We start from the raw sequence: 10,282 nt of genomic DNA, 5'->3' as shown, positions 1-10,282 counted from the left end.
CCGGGTTTGGTTTTAGTTCCTTTCCTACCTGATTTCTATGCTCTTTCTATGGGGTTATGCTTCATTTTAATGGGGTTTCTATGGGTTTCTATGGGTTCCTATGGCTCTGCCCCACACTTTTGGGTCTGCCCCACTCATCTATGGGTCAGGGTTGGGTTTTAGGAGCTCTCCAACCTGATCCTATTGCTCTTTCTATGGTATTATAGCTCATTTTTAAGGGATTTCTCATCTCTCTATGGGTTTCTATGGGTCTCTATGTGTTCCTATGGCTCTGCCCCACACTTATGGGTCCGCCCCACACACGTGCAGGTTCGAGGATCTCTCCAACCTGATCCTATTGCTCCTTCTATGGGGTCATAACTCATTTCATTGGGGTTTAGGATCATTTCAATGGGTCTCTATGGGTTCCTATGGCTCTGCCCCACACTTATGGGTCTGCCCCACACATCTATGGGTCCGGCAGGTTCGAGGATCTCTATAACCCGATCCTATTGTTCTTTGTATAGGATTCTGGTTGATTTCTATGGGATTTCTCAATGTTTTATATGTTTCTATGGGTTTCTATGGGTCTCTATGTGTTCCTATGGCTCTGCCCCACACTTATGGGTCTGCCCCACACATCTATGGGTCCGGCAGGTTTGAGGAGCTGTCCAACCTGATCCGGACCATCCGTAACGCGATGAAGATCCGCGACGTGACTCGATGCCTCGAGGAGTTTGAGCTGCTGGGACGAGCCTACGCCAAAGCCAGGGGGGTGCTGGATAAGGAGGGGGTGCCCAGGTTCTACATCAGGCTGCTGGCTGACCTCGAGGACTACCTCAATGAGGTGTGGGGCAGGATGTGGGGCAGGGTGTGGGGCAGGATGTGGGGAGATATGGGGCGGCTATGGGGTAAAACATGGGAGCTATGGGGCAGGATGTGGGGTGGGTGTATGTGGGTCTATGGGGTAACCTGAAGGGCTTTGTGACTCAGGTGTGGGGCAGGAGTGTGGGGCAGGGTGTGGGGAGATATGGGGCAGCTATGGGCTGGGGGGCCTGCAGCGCTATGGGGCAAGGAGTGTGGGGAGGGTTAATGTGAGTCCTACGGGCTACCTGTAGGGATTTACTGACTCAGGTGTGGTGCGCAGGAATGTGGGGCAGGGTGTGGGGCCAGGATGTGGGAATATGGGGCGGCTATGGGGTAAAACATGAAGAGCAGGGGGCAGGATGTGGGGAGGTTAATATGATGAGTCTATGGGCAGTACTGTAGGGCTTTGGGACTCAGGCTGTGGGGCAGGATGTGGGGCAAAGGATGTGGGATCGATGAATGGGCGCGGCTATGGGGTAAACATGGGAGCTATCGCGCGCAGGATGGTGGGGTGGGGGGTGGACTGATAACGGGAGGGGGTGCCCAGGCTTCTACATACATGGCCTGCTGGCTGACTCGAGGATTATCTCAATGAGGTGTGGGGCAGGATGTGGGGAGATATGGGGCGGCTATGGGGAGTAAAACGGCAGTGGGAGCTTGGGGGGCAGGATGTGGGGTGGGTCAATCATGAGCCTATGGGCTGATATGAAGGGCTGTTGGAATGGGGAATGGGGCAGGATGTGGGGGCAGGGTGGTGGGGCAGGAATGTGGGGAAAGATATGGGCAGCTATGGGGCTGGGGGGCTGAGCTATGGGGCAGGATGTGGGAGGGTTAAATGTGAGTCTAATGGGTTGACCTGATAGGGCTTTGGACTCAGGTGTAGGCAGGATGTGGGGCAGGGTGTGGGGCAGGATGTGGGGAGATAATGGGGCGGCTCTATGGGGCGGGGGGCTGAGCTAGTGGGGCAGGATTGTGCGGGAGGGGTTATGTGGGTCTATGGGTGACTGGAAGGGATTACTGACTACAGGTGTGGGGCAGGAGTGTGGAGGCTGTANGGGGGGGGGGGGGGGGCCCCTGGGAATGTGGGGCAAAGGTTGGGCCGATGGAATTTGGGGAAAGATATGGGGGCGGCTATGGGGTAAAACATGGGAGCTATGGGGCAGGATGTGGGGTGGGGGGTGCTGGATAAGGAGGGGGTGCCCAGGTTCTACATCAGGCTGCTGGCTGACCTGGAGGACTACCTGAATGAGGTGTGGGGCAGGATGTGGGGCAGGGTGTGGGGCAGGGTGTGGGGAGATATGGGGCAGCTATGGGGCTGGGGGGCTGAGCTATGGGGCAGGATGTGGGGAGGGTTAATGTGAGTCTATGGGCTGACCTGTAGGGATTACTGACTCAGGTGTGGGGCAGGATGTGGGGCAGGGTGTGGGGCAGGATGTGGGGAGATATGGGGCGGCTATGGGGTAAAACATGGGAGCTATGGGGCAGGATGTGGGGCAGGATCCTTATGGTGTCTCTATGGGTCCCTATGTGTCCCTATGGGGTTCTATGGGTCCCTATGTGTCCCTATGGGGTTCTATGGGGTCTCTATGGGTCCCTATGTGTCCTATAGGCTTCTATGGGGTCTCTATGTGTCCCTATGGGGTTCTATGTGTCCCTATGGGTCCCTATGGGGTCCTTATAGGGTTTCTATGGGGTCTCTGGGGGGTCCATATGGGTCTCAATGGATCTCTATGGGGTCCTATGTGTCCCTATGGATCCCTATGTGTCCCTATGAGGTCCTTATAGGATCTCTATGGGGTCTTTATGGGATCTATATAGATCTCAATGTGTCTCTATGGGATCTTGATGGATCCCAGTCTGTCCCTATGGGGTCTCTGTGGGTCCCTGTGTGTCTCTATGGGGTCCCTATGGGTTTCAGTGTGTCCCTATGGGATCCTTATGGGATCTCTGTGGGGTTTCTCCTTATAGGGTCCCTATGAGGTCCCAGGTCCTCACAGGCTCCTTATGGGGTCCCTATGGGTCCCTATGTGTCCCTATGGGTCCCTATGTGTCCCTATGGGGTCTCTATGGATCTCTATTGTTCCCTATGTGTTCCTATGGGTCCCTATGGGGTTCTTCGTGTCCCTATGGGGTCCCTATGGGTCCCTATGGGTCCCTATGTGTCCCTATGGGGTCTCTATGGGTCCCTATGGGTCCCTATGGGGTCCCTATGGATCTCTATGGTTCCCTGTGTGTCCCTATGGGTCTCTATGGGGCCCTGTGTGTCCCTATGGGTCCCTGTGTCTCCCTATGGGGTCCCTATGGGATCCTTATGGGGTCTCTATGGGGTTTCTCCTTATAGGGTCCCTACTGAGTCCCTATGAGGTCCCAAGTCCTCACAGGCTCCTTATGGGGTCTCTATGGATCTCTATGGGTCCCTATGTGTCCCTATGGGGTCCCTATGTCTCTCTATGGGTCCCTATGTGTCCCTATGGGGTCCCTATGGGATCATTATGGGGTCTCTATGGGGTTTCTCCTTATGGGGTCCCTATGGGATCCTTATGGGGTCTCTATGGGGTTTCTTCTTATAGGGTCCCTATGGGGTTCTTATAGGGTCCCTATGTGTCCCTGTGGGGTCTCTATGGATCTCTATGGGTCCCTATGGGGTCTCTATGGGGTCTTTCCCTATGGGGTCCTTATGGGGTCTCTATGGATCTCAATGGATCCCTATGGGGTCTCTATGGGGTTTCTCCTTATAGGGTCCCTATGGGGTCTTTATGGGGTCCCTATGGGTCCCTATGAGGTTCTATGGGGTCTCTATGGATCTCTATGGTGTCTCTATGTGTCCTTATGGGGTCCCTATGTGTCCCTATGTGTCCCTATGGGTCTCTATGTGTTCGTATGGGGTCCCTATGTGTCCCTATGGGTCCCTATGTGTCCCTATGGGGTCTCTATAGTGTCCCTATGGGGTCAATGTGAGTCTCTATGTGATCCCTATGGCGTTCTATGTGTCCCTATGGGGTCCTATGTGTCCCTGTGTGTCCCTATGGGGTCTCTATGGGGTCCTTATGGACTCACTATGGGGTCTCTATGGACTCTCTATGGGGTCTCTATGGATCTCTATGGGTCCCTATGGGGTCTCTATGGGGTTTCTCCTTATGGGGTCCTTATGGGGTCCTTATGGGGTCTCTATGGGGTCTCTCCCTATTCCAGCTGTGGGAGGACAAGGAAGGCAAGAAGAAGATGAACAAGAACAACGCCAAGGGTCCCTATGGCTCCCTATGGGGTCCCTATGGGTTTCAGTGTGTCCCTATGGGTTCTATATGGGATCCTTATGGGGTCTCTATGGATCTCAATGGATCCTTATGGGGTCTCTATGGGGTCTTTCCCTATGGGGTTCCTTATAGGGTCCCTATGTGTCCCTATGGGGTCTCTATGGATCTCTATGGGGTTTCACTGGATCCTTATGGGGTCTCTATGGGGTCTTTCCCTATGGGGTCCTTATAGGGTCTTTATGGGTCCCTATGGGGTCTCTATGGATCCCTATGGGGTCTCTATGGATCCCTATGGGGTCTCAATGGATCCTTATGGGGTCTCTATGGGGTCTTTCCCTATGGGGTCCTTATGGGGTCTCTATGGGGTCTTTCCCTATGGGTTCCTTATGGGGTCTCTATGGGTCCCTATGTGTCCCTATGGGGTCTCTATGGATCTCTATGGGATCCTTATGGGGTCTCTATGGGGTTTCTCCTTATAGGGTCACTATGGGGTCCTTATGGGGTCTCTATAGATGTTAATGGGCTTCTATGTGGTCTCTATGGATCTCAATGTGTCCCTATAGGTCCCTATGTGTCCCTATGGGGTTCTTTGTGTCCCTATAGGGTTCTATGGGTCCCTATTTGTCCCTATGGGGTTCTTTGTGTCCCTATGGGGTTCTATGGGGTTCTATGGGTCCCTATAGGGTTCTATGTGTCCCTATGGGTCTCTATGGGTCCCTATGTGTCCCTTTGGTGTCCCTATGTCTCTCTATGGGTCCCTATGTCTCTCTATGGGTCCCTATGTCTCTCTATGGGTCTCTATGTGTCCCTATGGGCTCCCTATGGGGTCCCTATGGGCTCCCTATGGGCTCCCTCCTTATAGGGTCCCTATGGGGTCCCTATGGGGTCCCTATGTGTCCCTATGGGTCTCTATGTGTCCCTATGTGTCCCTATGGGGTCTCTATGGGTCTCTATGGTTCCCTATGTGTCCCTATGGGGTCTCTATGGGGTTTCTCCTTATAGGGTCCCTATAGGGTCCCTATGGGTTCCTTATGGGGTCTCTATGTGTCCCTATGGGGTCTCTATGGATCCCTATGGGGTCCTTATGGGGTCTCTATGGGGTCTCTCCCTATTGCAGCTGTGGGAGGACAAGGAAGGCAAGAAGAAGATGAACAAGAACAACGCCAAAGCTCTCAGCAGCCTCAGGCAGAAGCTCCGCAAGCACAACAGGGACTATCAGGGGCTGCTCAACGCATACAGACAGGTAATTAGCATAATTTGCATATTAATTAGCTTATTAATAGGCGAATAGGGTAAGTAATGGGGTAAGTAATTGGGTAAGTAATAGGTGTATAGGGGATAATGGGGAGGAAGGGGGGACACTGAATGCCTATAGGCAGGTCATGGTGCCGATTAGTATGCTAATGAGCTCATTAATATGGTAATTAACTTGTTAATTAGCTCGTTAATGGGGTAAGTAATGGGGTTGGTTGGTTATAGGGTTAATAGGGGAGGTGTATAGGGGGGTATATGGGGGATATATGGGGAGGATAGGGGTTGAAGGGCAGGTAATAACTCTAATGGGTATGCTAATGAGCTCATTAACATGCTAATGAGCTCTTTAATGTGTTAATTAGCTCGTTAATGGGGTTGGTTAGTTATAGGGTTAATAGGGGAGGTGTATAGGGGGGTATATGGGGGATAATGGGCAGGATATGGGGACACTGAATGCCTATAAGGAGGTAATAGTGCTGATTAGTATGCTAATGAGCTCATTAATATGCTAATGAGCTCGTTAATAGGGTAATTGAATAGCTAAGTAATGGGGTTTGTTGGTTGTTGGGTTAATGGGGAGGGATATGGGGGGATAATGGGGTTGAATAGGAGCTGCTATAGGCCTATAGGCAGGTAATTAACATGCTAATAAGCTAATTAATATGCTAATGAGCTCATTAATGGGGTAAGTAATAGGGTTAGTTAGTTATTGGGGGGATTATTTAATGGGGGAGGTATATAGGGGGGTATATGGGGGGATAATGGGGTTTAATAGGGGCTGCTGAATGCCTATAGGCAGGTAATTAACATAATTCGCATATTAATTAGCTCGGTAATTGGGTAGGGTCTCTATGGGGCACCTATGGGGTCTCTACTGGGTTCCTATGGGTCTCCATGGATCCCAATGGAACTCGATGGAAACCATTCGATCTCAACGGATCTCAATGGAACCCTATGGGGTCTCTATGGCGCAATTATAGGGTCTCTATGGGGCAGCTATGGGGCTGCTATGGGGTCTATATGGGGCAGCCATGGTCTCTATGGGGCAGCTGTGGGGTCTCTACTGGGTCCCTATGGGTCTCAATGGATCCCAATAGAACTCAGTGGAACCCTATGGGGTCTCTATGGGGCAGCTATGGGGTCTCTATGGGTCTCTATGGGGCAGCTATGGGGTCTCTATGGGGCACTATGGGGCAGCTATGGGGTCTCTATATTGGGCAGCTATGAGGCACTATGGGGCAGCTATGGGGTCTCTATAGGGCAGCTATGGGGTCTCTATGGGGTCTCTATGGGGCAGCTATGGGGTCTCTATGGGGCAGCTATGGGGTCTCTATGGGGTCTCTATGGGGCAGCTATGGGGTCTCTATGGGGCAGCTATGGGGTATCTATAGGCTGCTATGGGATTCTGTGGGCAGCTATGGGGTCTGTATGGGGCAGCTATGGGGTTTCTATGGGGTCTCTAAGGGGTCCCTATGGGGTCTCTAAGGGGTCCCTATGGGGTCCCTATGGGGTTCCTATGGGGTCTCTATGGGGTCTCTATGGGGTCTCTATGGGGTCTCTATGGGGTCTCTATTGGGTGTCTATGGGATTTCTATGGGGTTTCTATGGGGTCACTATGGGGTCTCTATGGGGCAGCTATGGGGTCTCTATGGGTCTCAATGGGTCTCGATGCTTCTCAGTGGAACTCAATGGATCTCAATGGAACCCTATGGGGTCCCTATGGGGTCTCTATGGGTTCTCTATGGGTCTGCCCCATAGCGTGTCTTTGTGCCCCACAGAACCCCGAGCAATCGGCCGATGAGGACGAGGAGAAGAAGAGCCGCGACTCTGAGGGTGAGTGTGGGGCAGCCCCATAGATGTGTGGGGCAGGACCCATACATGGGTCCCTATGGGGTCTCTATGGGTCCCTATGGGTCCCTATGTGTCCCTATGGGTCTCTATGTGTCCCTATGGGTCTCTATGGGTCCCTATGGGGCTCTGTGGGTTCCTATGGGTCCCTATGGGTCTCTATGGGGTCGCTATGTGTCCCTATGGGTCTCTATGCGTCCCTGTGTGTCTCTATGGGTCCCTATGTGTCTCTATGGGTCGCTATGTGTCCCTATGGGTCTCTGTGGGTCTCTATGGGATCTATGTGGTGCTATGTGTCTCTATGGGTCCCTATGGGGTCTCTGTGTGTCCCTATGGGTCTCTATGGAGTCCCTATGGGGTCCCTATGTGTCCCTATATGTTTCTATGGGGTCCCTATATGTTCCTATGGGGTTTTTCAGGCTCGTCCAGCTCTGGGGATGATGATGACGATGGTCCCTATGTGTCCCTATGGGTCCCTATGGGTCCCTATGGGTCCCTATGGGTCCCTATGGGTCTCTATGGATCCCTATATGTCTCTATGGGTCCCTATGGGTCTCTATGGGGTCCCTATGTGTCCCTATGGGGTCTCAATGGGTCCCTATATGTCCCTATGGGGTCTTTATGTGTCCCTGTGGGGTCCCTATGGGGTCTCTATGGGGTCCCTATGTGTCCCTATGTCTCCCAATGTGTCCCTATGTGTCCCTATGGGGTTCCTATGTTTCTCTATGGGTTTCTATGGGTCTCTATGTATCTCTATGTATCTCTGTGGGTCCCTATGGATCCCTATGTGTCCCTATATGTTTCTATGGGGTCCCTATATGTCCCTATATGTCCCTATGGGGTCTCTATGTGTCCCTATATGTCCCTATGGGGTCTCTATGTGTCCCTATATGTTCCTATGGGGTCCCTATATGTTTCTATGTGTCCCTATGGGTCTCTATGTATCTCTATGTATCTCTATGTGTCCCTATGGGTCTCTATGGGTCTGTATGGGTCCCTATGGGTCTCAATGGGTCCCTATATGTTTCTATGGGGTCCCTATATGTTCCTATGGGGTTTTTCAGGCCCGTCCAGCTCTGGGGATGATGATGACGATGGTCCCTATGGGTCCCTATGGGGTCTCTATGTGTCCCTATGGGGTCTCTATGTGTCCCTATATGTTCCTATGGGGTCCCTATGGGTCCCTATGGGTCCCTATGGGGTCTCTATGGGGTCCCTATATGTTTCTGTGGGTCCCTATGTGTCCCTATGGATCCCTATATGTCTCTATGGGTCCCTATGTGTTGATATGTGTCTCTATGGGTCCCAATGTCTCTCTGTGGGTCTCTATGTGTCCCTATATGTCTCTATGGGGTCTCTATGGGGTCTCTATGGGGTCTCTATGTGTCTCTATGTGGTCCCTATGTGTCCCTATATGTCCCTATATGTCCCTATGTGTCCCTATATGTTCCTATGGGGTCCCTATATGTCTCTATGGGTCCCTATGGGGTCCCTATATGTCCCTATATGTTCCTATGGGGTCCCTATATGTTCCTATGGGGTCCCTATATGTTCCTATGGGGTCCCTATATGTCCCTATATGTTCCTATGGGGTTTCCAGGCTCGTCCAGCTCTGGGGATGATGATGACGATGGTCTCTATGGGGTCCCTATGGGTCCCTATGGGGTCCCTATATGTCCCTATGGGGTCTCTATGGGGTTCCTATATGTCCCTATGGGGTCTCTGTGTGTCCCTATATGTTCCTATGGGGTTTCCAGGCTCGTCCAGCTCTGGGGATGATGATGACGATGGTCCCTATGTGTCCCTATGTGTCCCTATGGGATCTCTATGTGTCCCTATATGTCCCTATATGTTTCTATGGGGTCCCTATGTGTCCCTATGTGTCCCTATATGTCCCTATATGTTCCTATGGGGTTTTCAGGCTCGTCCAGCTCTGGGGATGATGATGACGATGGTCCCTATGTGTCCCTATGGGGTCCCTATATGTCCTTATGGGTTCCTATATGTTTCTATGGGGTCCCTATATGTCTCTATGTGTCCCTATATGTCTCTATGGGGTCCCTATAAGTCCCTATGGGTCTCTATGTGTCCCTATATGTCCCTATGGGTCTCTATGTGTCCCTATATGTTCCTATGGGGTCTCTATGTGTCCCTATATGTTCCTATGGGTCCCTATATGTTCCTATGGGGTTCCTATATGTTCCTATGGGGTTTTCAGGCTCGTCCAGCTCTGGGGATGATGATGACGATGGTCCCTATGGGTCCCTATGTGTCCCTATGGGGTCCCTATGTGTCCCTATGGGGTCTCTATGTGTCCCTATATGTCCCTATGGTGTTTCCAGGCTCGTCCAGCTCTGGGGATGATGATGACGATGGTCTCGGTGCTGCCGCCTTCCTCAAGAAGAAAGATGGGGGGAGAGCAAAGAGATCCGAGGTATGGGGGGCACTTATGGGGCTGGGGGCCATATGGGGCTCTGTGGGTCCCTATAGGTCCCTATGGGTCCTTATAGGGCACTTATGAGGCTCTGTGGGTCCCTATGGGGCCCTATGGGGCAGTTATGGGGCTCTATGGGTCACTATGGGACCCTATGGGGCACTTATGGGGTAGGGGGCACTTATGGGGCCCTATGGGGCACTTATGGGGCTGGGGGCACTTATGGGGCCCTATGGGGCACTTATGGGGCTGGGGGCACTTGTGGGGCAGGGGGTACTTATGGGACCCTATGGGGCACATATGGGGCTGGGAAGGGGGAGTACTTATGGGGCAGGGGCCCCTATGGGGCAGGGAGTGGGTTGGCACTTATGGGGCAGGGGCACTTATGGGGCAGGGGGCACTTATGGGGCACTTATGGGTCAGGGGGCTCTTATGGGGCAGGGAGTGGGGGGGAACTTATGGGGTACTTATGGGGCAGGGCACTTATGGGGCACTTAAGGGGCTGGGGGCCCTATGGGGCTCTTATGGGGCCCTATGGGGCACTTATGGGGCTGGGGGCCCTATTGGACCCTATAGGGCACTTATGGGGGTGGGGGCCCTATGGGGCTCTTATGGGGCCCTATGGGGCACTTATGGGGCTGGGGGC

At 52.6% G+C, this 10,282-nt stretch overlaps 1 protein-coding gene across 1 annotated transcript; it reads left to right on the top strand.

The window, feature by feature from the left end:
- Window positions 1-613: 613 nt before the first annotated feature.
- LOC107307629 (eukaryotic translation initiation factor 3 subunit C-like) lies at window positions 614-9,656 on the top strand (the record flags this gene model as incomplete). The annotated part of the gene is made up of 5 exons (XM_015851157.2): window positions 614-754; window positions 2,025-2,096; window positions 5,218-5,343; window positions 7,133-7,187; window positions 9,545-9,656. Coding segments are annotated over exons 1-5 (440 nt in total), but the record flags the coding sequence as incomplete, so codon positions are not given.
- Between the last annotated feature and the right edge of the window lie 626 nt (window positions 9,657-10,282).

The sequence above is a fragment of the Coturnix japonica genome, unplaced genomic scaffold (genome assembly GCF_001577835.2).
Source record: "Coturnix japonica isolate 7356 unplaced genomic scaffold, Coturnix japonica 2.1 chrUnrandom727, whole genome shotgun sequence".
NCBI classification, from domain to species: Eukaryota; Metazoa; Chordata; class Aves; order Galliformes; family Phasianidae; genus Coturnix; species Coturnix japonica.
Note: the sequence above shows the minus strand (reverse complement) of the source record. Positions and strands in the feature narration are given on the sequence as shown.